The 14,512-nt window shown below is 41.2% G+C and overlaps 1 protein-coding gene across 1 annotated transcript in view; it reads right to left on the reverse strand.

The window, feature by feature from the left end:
* Window positions 1–1,149: 1,149 nt before the first annotated feature.
* LOC123764685 (mucin-7-like) overlaps window positions 1,150–14,512 on the reverse strand; it is a 97,680-nt gene continuing 84,317 nt past the window's right edge. Inside the window, exon 3 of the mRNA XM_069302728.1 lies at window positions 1,150–1,296. Coding sequence (XP_069158829.1) covers window positions 1,150–1,296 — 147 coding nt within the window. The remainder of the gene's footprint in view (window positions 1,297–14,512) is intronic.

Consider the following 14,512-nt stretch of genomic DNA (forward strand, 5'->3'; position numbering starts at 1 on the left):
CTGTTATCCACGCAAACAAACGTGCCCAAAAGAGCCTACTTTTTTGCCAATCAACATAACATCTCATTGTAATTATCACGTCTATCTAACTAGTGTTAAAAGTGGGATTTTGTTAAAGTGTTAGATTTTCTATCAGTTTATTTCCTTTACTATTATAAAAATCTTGGAACTGTATTGCTTTTATAATTATTATTATTATTATATATATATATATATATATATATATATATATATATATATATATATATATATATATATATATATATATCCAAGACTGAAGGTAGTATTTGTGATAGCATTTGCAGTCACTGCTCATAATTTTACAATAAAGATGGAATACAAAGCGTAATGAATGACTATTACATATTTATTTAGAAGGGTTTCACACCTATCTCCCATATGTCAATAACAACATAAGAGGAAATATTATATATTATATAAAAACAATTGTCTACTTCTATAACTTTGTTGGACCTCCGTAGAATGCTTTAGAATTCGTTGACACTATTAATAAATGTACGAATTATTCCGTGTCTCGAAGCCGTTAAACGAAATACATCAGTGTTATCTCGATCGCTAAGGATAGCATAAAAGCTGGCTAATTTACCGACTTTAGTGAGGAAGTCGGAGCGTTATCTGGGCAGTCATCAGGTCTAGGGGTCGCGTATCTGACTGGAAGCTCCTGCCCTGCTATCTTCCCCTCCATCTGAACCCATCACTCCCACACGGCGACATGTTTGCTCCCTGGCCTGACTCCCTGCTGCGACTCTCTAGCCACTTTAATTCACACGAGGAACATAATGCTGGCAGAGGTGCGTCTGTGTTAACGTCTTCCTGTAAAGTCAAATAAACTTACTGTCTATTCCTGGGGAGTGTAAATACGTGTATTGTGGCTAATGTGAATGTAGGTAAACCAGGCTTCATTCGAGGCGTAAGTGTATATGAAAGCCTGCGATTTGTTTCACTTTTTGTGTGTGTGTGTGTGGGTGGGTGGGTTGGGTGAGTTTATGAGGTGTGTAGATAAGGGAGATTACTTGAGTGGGCCTCACGTGTTGGGGCGGGCGGACGTCAACACATTAATCACAGTCCTTCGTTTGGGATTATAAAGAACTATAACGCGATCCCTGGAACGAATCCTGTGAATAATCTTCAGCTCTGCTGTAGCTGCTGCTGCTGCTGCTGCTGCTGTTGATACTGCTGTTGCTGCTGCTTCTGCTGCTGTTGCTGCTGCTGATGATGATACTGTTGCTGCTGTTTTTGTTGAAATTGTTGCTGTTGATACTGTGGCTGCTGCTGCTAATAGCAAAACACGATTCAAATTTATGGATGCCTGATACATGATGGATATCTTACATGATCATGTTATGGTTTACGAGGTATCCACAGGCATATTTATTACAAGATGATGTTGTGCTTGAGAGCAGACTAAACCTTGTAGAACCGTATTGGTATACTTGTGTGTAGAGCTCAGTAATAAATACTCTTAGAGAAAAAACTGGTTCCAGCGATGATAAGAGTTTGCGACACTTGTCGGAATATTGTCCTTGATTATTACTAGACCCGTTTGGCTTAACATTGCATTATACCCTTGCGTTATGTTGCAACTTGCCGTCACACTTAATTCATGGTTATTTTGATGCTATCAATCATAGCGTTGGGAAATTCGAAATCAATTCGACGCGTCTGAGAAATTGCAAGCAATGTAAAATATTATGAAGACGTTGTTTTCGTACCGAAGAACATTGGTTACGATTGATTACGAACATCGCCAAGGTTCGAATGCTTTTGGTTATGTAAAGCCACATCTGTTCCATAATGTGCCTCAAGTTAAGCTGCAGACTGAGGAAGGGCGACAGACGGGTCGGTCCACCAAGCAACAGCCTGGTGGACCAAACTCTCACAAGTCAAGCCTGGCCTCGGGTCAGGCTTGGGGAGTAGAACAACTCCTAGAACCCCATCAAGCAGGTATCAAGCAGACCCAGAACGACAGACCCGGTACGACAGACCCAGTACGACAGACCCAGTACGACAGACCCAGTACGACAGACCCGGTACGACAGACCTAGTACGACAGACCCGGTACGACAGACCCAGTACGACAGACCCGGTACGACAGACCTAGTACGACAGACCCGGTACGACAGACCCAGTACGACAGACCCAGTACGACAGACCCAGTACGACAGACCCGGTACGACAGACCCAGTACGACAGACCCGGTACGACAGACCCGGTACGACAGACCCGGTACGACAGACCCGGTACGACAGACCCGGTACGACAGACCCAGTACGACAGACCCGGTACGACAGACCCAGTACGACAGACCCGGTACGACAGACCCAGTACGACAGACCCAGTACGACAGACCCAGTACGACAGACCCGGTACGACAGACCTAGTACGACAGACCCGGTACGACAGACCCAGAACGACAGATCCGGTACGACAGACCCAGTACGACAGACCCGGTACGACAGACCCAGTACGACAGACCCGGTACGACAGACCCAGTACGACAGACCCAGTACGACAGACCCAGTACGACAGACCCGGTACGACAGACCTAGTACGACAGACCCGGTACGACAGACCTAGTACGACAGACCCGGTACGACAGACCCAGAACGACAGACCCGATACGACAGACCCGATACGACAGACCCGGTACGACAGACCCGATACGACAGACCCAGTACGACAGACCCGGTACGACAGACCTAGTACGACAGACCCGATACGACAGACCCGATACGACAGACCCGGTACGACAGACCCGGTACGACAGACCTAGTACGACAGACCCGGTACGACTGACCCGGTACGACTGACCCGGTACGACAGACACAGTACGACAGACCCAGTACGACAAACCAAGCAAATACCATCAAAACATTTCAACCAAGTCAGCCACTACTAAGATCCTCCCTTATTGTGAACACTCATTGCATGCTTGCTAAGACGGTGTCCTAATTTTGAGATTCGAGTTCGTACCCCCGAATTATTATAGTGAATGAAATATTCGTACCCACGTACACAAGGGGAAAAAGCGAAAGAGATTCCATGTGAAAATTACTCTGATGTCCATTTAAGTGACTTATTGAAATGAGACGAAGTCAAGTTCGATTCCCCGATGAGTCTTGTGAATTAAATATTATTTCCCACGATTATGGACTGTATTCACTAGAAGATCGCAGATCTCTGATGATTTCCAAAATCAAATCATTGACAAACAAAAGCAAGAATGGAGAACTTGTGTGTTCTGACAGGTGAAAGTTTTTGATACCATGTTTGCTTACTGCATACAGTAAACGTAATGCTTTAGTATCACGTTCAAAACCGCACTCACAATGTCACAAAAGCTGGAGGGCATTCAAAATCAATTCCTGAAAACCTGATAAATAATTCAACAAAGCTGTTTAATTGTCAGCCAAGAAAATCTATAATCTGATACTTTTATGGAGTCGAGTATAGTTTTTCATTTACGAATACAGATGAGAGACTGAATAACAGAGAAGCGGCTGTCAGTGGGGGACAAGGGAGCTTCTAGTTGACGGATGGGTGTAGATGGTGGTGATAATGACGAGGGTGGTGATAGTGACGAGGGTGGTGATAATGGCGATAGTGGTGATAGTGGTGATGGTGGAGGTGGCGGGACGTCCTCGCTAACTTCATCACGGGTAACTCTTTATGAAGCGTAGGTGGCAAACAGTTAGGGAAAATCAAGGACACTGCAGAATGCGTATTGGCCTATGCGACACCTAACTTCCCTTCACACCTCCCTCTTCGCTTTATATTCGTTTCTTCAAGGTAACTTGTATCCACTTCACTCTTCCCTTTGAAATGTTGACACGTTTAACGTAACGTATCTCAAAGTGTCAGGCCACATAAACCGTAAAATAAACTTTTGGAGAGTTCATTTTTGATTAACTTCCTTCTCATCTAAAGAACATAATAAATATAGTGAAGATTCGTGAATCTCCATTTGACACAGCGAAGGTAAACATATAGGCGGTGAAAGAAAGGTTTCACCCGAGGAGGAAAAACCATTGTCTCTATAATAAGGGTTCATGAAACAAGAAAGAGTACTGACCAACACACGCGACTCTCTAAAAGCTTTAGTCACTGATGTCTACAAAAATCTCAAAATCATGACCGCAATAAGCAAATATATTTGTTCATTATCTTATTACCGCCGGGTCCTCAACTACCCTGTTCACACTTATTACTTAATACACACACCTCAAACTTTGTATTGAGTAATACATAAATCAGTCGCAGTCACATGTACATGCGTGTTACGTGTGACTGCGTGTCACACGTAACACAACGTGTTACGCTTTATTAGTGTATTAGTGATGCATACTCACAACTTCTACATAGTAACATGTGATACACATGTGATACATAATGCCACACATGATGCATACTGGTGAGTGAGAGAGAGAGAGAGAGAGAGAGAGAGAGAGAGAGAGAGAGAGAGAGAGAGAGAGAGAGAGAGAGAGAGAGAGAGAGAGAGAGAGAGAGAGAGAGACAGACAGACAGACAGACAAACAGACACAGAGAGGGAGAGGGAGAGCTAGCTACCTCTGCACTATATAAGTACGAGTGAATCCTACCTGAAAACACAGCTTCCACAACAAAGATATAAAAGTTCAACACACAATCTTGCTAGAGGACAAGGAGGGTATATTAAAGCTAATAATTAAAACTCTGTCACTGATCCCTGTAAATAATAAGACAGCTTGGAGCGGCTCGTATTACCTCAAACATCTCGGGCCAAAGGTCCGAGCGAGGCGTCAGGGGAAAGGAGCGGATTCCTTGAGGTATATATGGCCGAGGTTGACCCAGTCAGCAGGAAGCTATCTTTCTGTATCTATAATTGCCTCTAACTGCCCCATCAGTCACGATAGCTGGGAGGTATCTGGAGCCTGGACACCCAGGAACCTGACTCCTGGGTATCTGGAATCATTCAACTTTAAACCATTCCGTTTTAAGGCTTTAATTGTTAAAACTTTAGCTTTAAATTTATCAGCTTTAGGACCTCGGTTTGGAAACCTACAACTTTAAAACTTTCAGCATTAATTCATTTGGATAGATATCATTCAGTTTTTAACCTTCACAATACATATGTATGTTACAGTGTTCGTGGATACATACACGTCAACGTGCACACGGATACATACATGTACCCTTGTACAGGGATGGCAACTACCGGGAGATTCAGGGTGGACAGTTGAGCTAGCAGTTTGACTTGGGCGGAGGCCGCGAAGGTGATGAGGAAGTTACACATTCATACATATGTTAGTACATACTGATGTGTTCCTAGGCAAATAAAACCCTTAAACCCAACTCCAAGGTTACAGACCAACCAGTGTGCTTTAGTCCAGAAGGTATTTTAAAAAATAATCAAACTTTCAGTGTATTCTCACAGTTTCTCATAATGTTAATTTGGATATATTCACCTCTCTGTAAATATATCTCAATAAACTCCATGTGGAGTAATCTGAGGCGTTGGTGGTGAAGCGGTAAATTACTCGCCCCGCGTCTCGCAAGCTATTTGGTCTAGGTTCGAGTCCTGGCCAGGGAGGACTGTTTGGGCGCAAATTCCTATCTGTTTCCATCTGTTCCCGCAGACGTTATTTTGAACTCGGTTGTTTACCGACTGGTGTTTCGGGTTCCAGGAAAAACTGGCGGATGAGTTTTATCCACCAGTTAAAAGATAAGTGGATTAGATTCTCACGAGATTTTGGGCTTAGAGGAAGGGAAAGCTTGTCTGCTAATAAGTCAAAATCCGCCTGTTCATTTACCCACCTGTGTAAAAAATACGAAAACACAAAAATTAGAATACATCAGGGTTATACAGAATTGTTAATTAATACGATAATTTCATAGTTATACTACCTGTATTTTTTTTAATACATTTTGAATTTCAATATTAAAACAAACTCTTAATAATAACCAATTTCAAAACAAATAAAATTAATCCTTGGTTTTAACGTCATTAGCAATTATTGGTCTTATTCATATCCGGACCTTCGTCTTATAAACGATTTAATTACCAGAGGTAAAGAATAATAATTAACTTGTGGCCGAGAAGAAGGAAGGACCTTAGCCTGACCCAGGAAGTGACAGGAGAGACAGGAGTCAGTGATGGATGGCAAGCTTCCCCAGGACCTGTCAATCCACACTGATCCAGTCTCCGTCGACTCCAATAATTAATCCCTACGTACCATATATTTGTGCTCAGCACTTGTCCCCTCCGATTTATTTTGCCACCAACGTCTTGTAACTTTCATTTTGTAAAATAGTTTTCATATGTTTTTATTTTCCTCTCGTCAATTCAAGACAGAATCATTTCCTCACAAGAATTGTTTTTTTCTCTTGAGATGAGATGTGATTCAATATTTTCATTTCATTTCGTTCACATTTATGTTGGCTCGTTCCATTAGCTCTTACCAGTTCACACCAAATGTATTAATATCAACACATCGTCTCACTGAAGCTCTACCACTTGAATTATTCATCACGATAACCTTTCACAAGAGACGAGCTGATTAAGTACCAATGACCAGATGATGTATTTTAGACGACGAGAAAATAGAACCACCTACAGTACCAGGATTCACTGTTAACAGACGAGGTAATAGACGCAGCTACAGTACCAGGTTTCACTGTCAACAGACGAGAAAACAGAACCACCTACAGTACCAGGATTCACTGTTAACAGACGAGGTAACAGACGCAGCTACAGTACCAGGTATCACTTAACAGACGAGGTAACATAACCACCTACAGTACCAGGTTTCACTGTTAACAGACGAGGTAACAAACCCAGCTACAGTACCAGGTTTCACTGTCGAGGTAACAGAGACCTGTAGAGCTAGAACACTTAACAGACGAGGCAAACAGGTCACATTCAATTCCAGAATATAAAATGAAAAAACTAATTAACCACCAACAGAACCGCAAAATACAATGCAAGAACCGTGAACGACTAAAGACGTTTAGACACGCTTCCAGACGTCTAATGCCACTGTTCACCTAGCAGTAAATAGGTACCTGGCAGTTAATCAAGAACTGTGGGATGAAGGTCCTGTTAAAGGTCAGCCTTCAAGCTTGCAAGACCAAAGGGTTTGGTAAAGGATGTGGATAAGGGGTGGCAGTGGATAAGGGATAAGGATATAAATTCAGGAAAAGGGATGAGGGTGAAATATGAGTGGGATTCTGGCCATTAGGGTGCTATAAATACCTTCACCGAGAGAAATATTACATATGACTCTAGGAGAACAGGTCTCACTTCATTCTCAATTGATATGTGTATCGATTATAGAATATATATATATATATATATATATATATATATATATATATAAATATATATATATATATATATATATATATATATATATATATATAATATATATATATATATATATATATATATATATATAATATATATATTTATATATATATATATATATATATATATATATATATATATATATATATATATATATATACTTGCTGGTTGGTCAGTAAGTTGCTGCGGTGGCTTTAATAACCCTTCAGAAGTTGATAATTCTCGAGCTCAACACCAAACAAGGTGTCTAAATCAATGCAAAATTTATAGTGTTAGTCGAGGCACGACGGTCCTCTCCTGCCTGTCCCATTCCCCTCCCCTCCCACATCCCTTTCCCACACACACACACACACACACATCCCTCCCATTACACACTCCCTGACCCTTCGCCCTATCACTCTCCTATCTACTCATGTATTCATGATTTAAGGGTTATGCCTTGTTAGCTTGTAATACGGGCGGTAGGAACACTTCACAAAAAGGAGCTAAACTTGTTCTTGATCTCGTTTGACGGGCTCTCGTAACGAGCTTGCCTGTGTAGATTATAGTCATACCTTGGTTTATGATATGCAATATGAAGGGTAATGGACAACATCTTTATTTCCTGGAAATTACACTAATAGCGATTAGAAGCGGTCTATAAAACAGATCGCCAGCTTTGTCTCTTCGAAGATTACAGATGTACTCAGAAGCCATGTTTTCAATCACCATAATCAGAAAATACTTTTCTCACTTAACATCTTGATATGGTTTTGTAGCCTGTCCTCCCACCTTTTACATCTCATTTTTACAGGAACCGACCAATCCGTGAAAACTGAGGCGTTTCATGAAAATGGACACAAATAAAAATAATATATTGAAGTTTCCTGAGCATTTTTCTTGATAGGTTACGTCTATAGCTCAGGTTCGAACGCTTCTGAGTTGTCAAATTGTGACACTGGGCTGCATATAATTATGATTATTGTATTGGTAATTCACAGAAATCACATTAACGTGATATAAATCCATAGGATCCGCTAGGGCTGTAAGGTGACGCGAACCTTCGACCGAGGCATTGTCAGGCGCAGAAATCCCTGAAGGATTTCGAACCCGGTCAACAGTAGAGTGCTGTAACCACTCGGCCAGCGACTGTCAAAATGCCAGGAGTGTTGTCGGGTGGTAGGAGCATGCATGGGTCACTACTTCCCAACTCTTTTGACAGTTGCTGGCCGATTAATTATAGCACACACACACACACATTTATATTAATATTATATATATATATATATATATATATATATATATATATATATATATATATATATATATATATATATCCCACCTCACTCAAATGTAGATATAAAATCAGAGATACGTTCTAATCAGTTGTGTATTTGTGAAGTCTTTGAAAATGTAATAAGTTTTACGAAACGCGCCCGTGTCGCGTCAGACTAGAAATAAAAATGAATTTTGGAGAAGTGATTTTTGATTTACCTCCAACAGTGAAGCGTAATGTACGAAAGATTGAGAAAATTCGTGTTAGAATTATTAATCTTACTTTTTCGGTCATATTTAATAATATATATATATATATATGTATATATATATATATATATATATGTCGTACCTAGTAGCCAGAACGCACTTCTATGCCTACTATTCAAGGCCCGATTTGCTTAATAAGCCAAGTTTTCATGAATTAATATATTTTCTCTAATTTTTTTCTTATGAAATTATAAAGCTACCCATTTCATTACGTATGAGGTCAATTTTTTTTTATTGGAGTTAAAATTAATGTAGATATATGACCGAACCTAACCAACCCTACCTAACCTAACCTAACCTATTTTTATAGGTTAGGTTAGGTTAGGTAGCCGAAAACGTTAGGTTAGGTTAGGTTAGGTAGGTTAGGTAGTCGAAAAACAATTAATTCATGAAAACTTGGCTTATTAGGCAAATCGGGCCTTGAATAGTAGGCATAGAAGTGCGTTCTGGCTACTAGGTACGACATATATATATATATACACACACAGACAGATAGGAGGTGCCTCACATCAGCCAATTGGCTTCATACAGTTTCGTAATTCTTATGTTGTTCTGAAGCACCGTGGCCTGAAGCACCACATTCGCAGTATGTTCAAGCCGACCATTGTGGTTGGACCGTGCAAACCCCCAGCTCAGTGTAATTACCAAACATTGCTATAAGCTATTGGAATTCCATGTATCACATCAAGTTTTATCTTCTATTAATGAGATAAGTTGTTTCCCAAATGGCAGGTTATGTGGTCTTCAAGTTACATCACTCGTCAAGAATTATGAAACAGGAAAGATTCTTTGATTAAGGAGGCATTGTTCAAGCAGTCTTACAGGGTAATTTAACTAAATTATATATGTTTTCAATATCTAACAGTTGAGAAAGGGGCATTCTAAATATTAGAACCAGTCTACCGTGTCGTTTTTAGCTACGCCGAGAGAGAGAAAAAACTAGCGAATCAAATTGTTCTTGAAATTATAAATGCTTATTGTAAGACATTCACAGTTCATTGGTGGGAGCTAATTATCAGACGAAAGCGATAAACCAGTATGATTATGTGGCACCTAAAAGGGACGCAATGACAATAAGGTGGGATAAGAGGATAATAAGGTGGGATAAGAGGATAATAAGGTGGGATAAGAGGATAATAAGGTGGGATAAGAGAACAATAAGGTGGGATAAGAAGACAATAAGGTGAGATAAGAGGATAATAAGGTGGGATAAGAGAACAATAAGGTGAGATAAGAAGACAATAAGGTGAGATAAGAGGACAATGAGGTGGGATAAGAGAAAAATGAGGTAGGATAAGAGGGTTGAACAAAAACACAACCAAGGGTTCTTTCAAATCTATTAAACAAAGACAAAGGAGAAGACTGGTCCTTTAAAAATGAGTTAGGTCAAGTCACTTACAGTGAGAAAGAAACGAGTGAAATTCTAAATAAATTCTTTGTTTTTGTATTTACTAAAGAACTTTATATTTTACCAATACCTGAGTAAATATATGTAGGTGGTAAAGAATACAATTTGAATTATTTACCCATTATCATGGAGGAAGTTATTAAACAGGAAAGTTAAAGTTAAACAAGTCCCCAGGACCAGATAAAGGCTTTGCCACATACCTAAAGAAATGTTAAGGCAGCCTAAGTGAAGTAATTTGACTTCTATAACTAGAAATTAGAGTGTCTGTCTGAGGTTAGGTTATAGAGGCCAGATACTTGGGGTTAACCTCACCCAACTTTGCACCCTTATATGTGTGGGGCACGTGCCGAACATGGTCGAGTCAGGGTCACTAGAATTCAAGAAGGAACAGCATGTCACAGTTACACATCCTGAACCTCCATGACTAATTTTGGCACTACCAGCCTCCTATGCCTGGCTAAATATTTCTACTGTCCAACGACTCTTATAAAGCCTGAAATGTGTGCTTGAATGCATATTGAGTATCATAAACAGAATTTTCAGCTTTAATAAACATTGAATCAATGAATGCCAGAGACAAGTAATATCTGAAATAGGGTTGTACATTTCCGGAGAGTTTCTCAAGCATTTTTTTTTCAAACTCTGTGAGCAGGAACTAGGGCATGAGCTTGCACACTACATCACCGAATGCCCAGTTATCAGACTATTCAAACCCGTTGGCATGAGGTACCTGGAACTTTGCAATTACTTTATTCACTCTCGTGTTCTTGAAGATATCCTCATAATGCCCCCAAAATTTGCCAGTGCCGGCTACTGAACATATGGCCCTGTATGACTAACTATCCTGCGAGATGGGGACTTTTAGTATCACTGCTGCTTTATTCACTCTTGTGTTCATGATATCCTCATAATACACCCAGAGTTTGCCAGTGAATACTATTTATCACATGCTTCTGTATGACTAACCATCCTGTGTGATGGGGATTCTTAGCATAACGTAGCTAGCTTTTTGACACACTGTACTCCCCATCATATAGTCTAGGGTTAGCTTCATAAATGCAGATGTAACTAATAGTGTTATAAAAAAAATTAATGTGACCGGCACCACAACGTTTTATCAAAGTTGCATCAAAGTAACAATAGTAAAAATAACTTTGAATTACATAGTTTTTCCTGGGTGCGTATAGTCCATGTTGAGAGAAAGGGTAGGAGATCGGGGGGGGGGGAGGGGGTTTAGGTGAGATAGTAAGGAAGAATGAGACAACAATCGGGAGAAAGTACCAAGGTATTGTGACTATATAGCACTTGGAAGGGATCAGGATAAGAATTAGAGATGGGACGGGGGGAAGGAATGGTGCCCAACCATTTATGGACGGCCGGGGGATTGAACGCCGACCTGCATGAAGCGAGACCGTCCAATCCAAGTGGTTCAGAACGGGGAGGAAGGGAGTAAAGAAGCGTGAGGTAGGAAAGGGGAAGTTAGAGGAGAAGTATGGAGGGAGTGAGAGAATTCGGTAGCAACAGGAGGGAAGGGAGGATAGAAATAAAGGGGGGGGAAGGAAGAGAAGGGAAGTGGGGGAGGGAGTAGGGGACACGAAGGATAAGGTGGGTGAGGAGGGGGAGGGGAAGGGGAAGGTTGGGGAAGAAGAGAGAAGGGGGGGGGGGGAGAGGGGAGAGAAGAGGAGCAATTGGGTAAAAGCAAGGCAGAATAGGGAGGATGTGAATATTTTATTCAGATATTGACATTCAAAACACATGTTTTGGTTAGATTTGCATTCTGGATGCGACCTTTTGATTACAGTGACGAAGTTAGTGTGTAGTGTAGATGGTATGTGGTGATAACAGTGTAAGGTGGATGTCTAGTAATAAAGATCTTTACAGTGAACATTATATTTAGGGTGAAGCATTAACGAGGGTGCGAGTTTCGACCAATAGGAACTAAGCGAGGAGCAGTTCGATAAAAATTCTAACGTAATTATTTGTAAGTTATAGTAGATATGTTTTCACACATAAAGTGGCCGCACCCCAGACCATTGACCGTTTCGTGAGACTTGCCCTTAGCGTCTGGTCTTCAACCTTGGAGCCAAACATTCTCTCAGATATAGATACATTATTCACTGGACGGTAGAGCAACGGTTTGGCTTCATGCAGGTCGGCGTTCAATCCCCGACCGTCCAAGTGGTTGGGCACCATTTCCTTCCCTCCGTCCCATCCCAAATCCTTATATCCTTACCCCTTCTAAGTGCTATATAGTTGAAATGGAAAGGCCTTTTTCTCCAGATTCTCTTCCCTTCTGCTACTGACGGGAAGAGATACACTGCTAAAGTTCTCGCACGGTACACACCAATGCTAGACTGTTAGTTGTATAAGAAACATACATAGCTAAAAAAAAGACAGAATGAGAGAGAGAGAAAGACATACAGAGACTCGGTCGACCAGGGTAGAGAGAGGAAGACATAGCCAAAGAGAACACAAGAAAGACAGAGACAGACAGGGAAAGGGAGAGAAAAAATGAGACAGCTGAAAAGGGGCAAGAGGGAGGAAAGAAAGCTAGAGAGATGAGAGAAGGGGAAACTGGAATAGAGAAGAGGGAGAGGGTGGAGGGAAGAGATCCAGGTACCACCTTCTTAGCAATATATGGAATTGGAAGTATATATATATAGACTGCTATTATTACTATATTTCAGAATATACATTGTTGTTAGCTATATGTATAGAAAGTGCAAAATATTAAATATACATCTCTCCACAATATGCAATGACGTAGTCTAAGACTGGACAGGATTACATAGTCAAGCAGAGACAGACAGACATAAAACACTCACACAAACCAGGAGAGGCCACATCTGTTCTTAGTGTGTGTAACTACTTAAGTGTAATTACCTAAGTGTAGTTACAGGATAAGAGCTACGCTCGTGGTGTCCCGTCTTCCCAGCACTCTTTGTCATTTAACGCTTTCAAACTACTGACGGTCTTGGCCTCCACCACCTTCTCACTTAACTTGTTCCAACCGTCTGCCACTCTGTTTGCAAAAGAAAATTTTTTAATGTTTTTTGCGGCACCTTTGTTTCCTTAGCTTGACTCTGTGTCCTCTTCTTCATGAAGTTCCAGGTCTGAGGAAGTCTTCCTTATCAATTTTATCGATTCCTGTTACTATCTGTGTGTGTATTCGCTAGTTGTATTCACCTAGTTGTGCTTGCGGGGGTTGAGCTCTGCTCTTTTGGCCCGCCTCTCAACTCTCAATCAACTGTCACTAACTACTAACTCATTTTTTTCACACACACACACACACACACCCAGGAAGCAGCCCGTAACGGCTAAAATTACCAGGTACCTATTTACTGCTAGGTAACAAGGGCATCAGGGTGAAAGAAACTCTGCCCATTGTTCCTCGCCGGCGCCGGGAATCGAACCCGGGGCCACAGGATTACGAGTCCCGCGAGCTGTCCACTCAGCTACCAGCGCCCCAATACCTGTGTGTGTGTGTACTCACATATCTCTACTCACCTATTTGTGTCTGCAGGATCGAGTATCGACTCTTGGATCCTGCCTTTCGAGCCATCGGTTGTTTACAGCAATGACTACGGTCCTATTTCCATATCATACCTGGTTTTAAAATTATGAATAGAGTTTGCTTCCACCACCTGCTCCTTAAGCGCATTTCATTTTCCCACTACTCTCACGCTAAAAGAAAAACTTCCTAACATCTCTGTGACTCATCTGAGTTTCCAGCTTCCACCCATGTCCCCTCGTTCTGTTAATATTCCGTGTGAAAATTTCGTCTATGTCCACTCTGTCAATCCCCCTGAGTATTTTATATGTTCCTGTCATATCCCCCTCTCTCCCTTCTTTTTTCTAGTGTGTGTGTGTGTGTGTGTGTGTGTGTGTGTGTGTGTGTGTGTGTGTGTGTGTGTGTGTGTGTGTGTGTGTGTGTGTGTGTCTTACTCTAGATGTAACATGCGACCATCCTTGTTCGTAGATCTTGCAGAGAAGCAAATGATAGCATTCCACTCTTCTCTCTCTCTCCCTCTCCCTCCCTCCCTCTTTCTTGAGCTTTCTCCTCGTGTCGTGCAACACATCTCCTCAACTCTATAGTATATCCAAGCCACATATAATCAATATAACATTCCTGTGCAACCAACAAATCATTGTCTTGTGGGTCTTCTACTCAGCGGGCACAATCTCCATATCAGATTGCACGAGCTATTTTCAACTAT

Source organism: Procambarus clarkii, chromosome 48 (genome assembly GCF_040958095.1).
Source record: "Procambarus clarkii isolate CNS0578487 chromosome 48, FALCON_Pclarkii_2.0, whole genome shotgun sequence".
Taxonomy (NCBI): domain Eukaryota; kingdom Metazoa; phylum Arthropoda; class Malacostraca; order Decapoda; family Cambaridae; genus Procambarus; species Procambarus clarkii.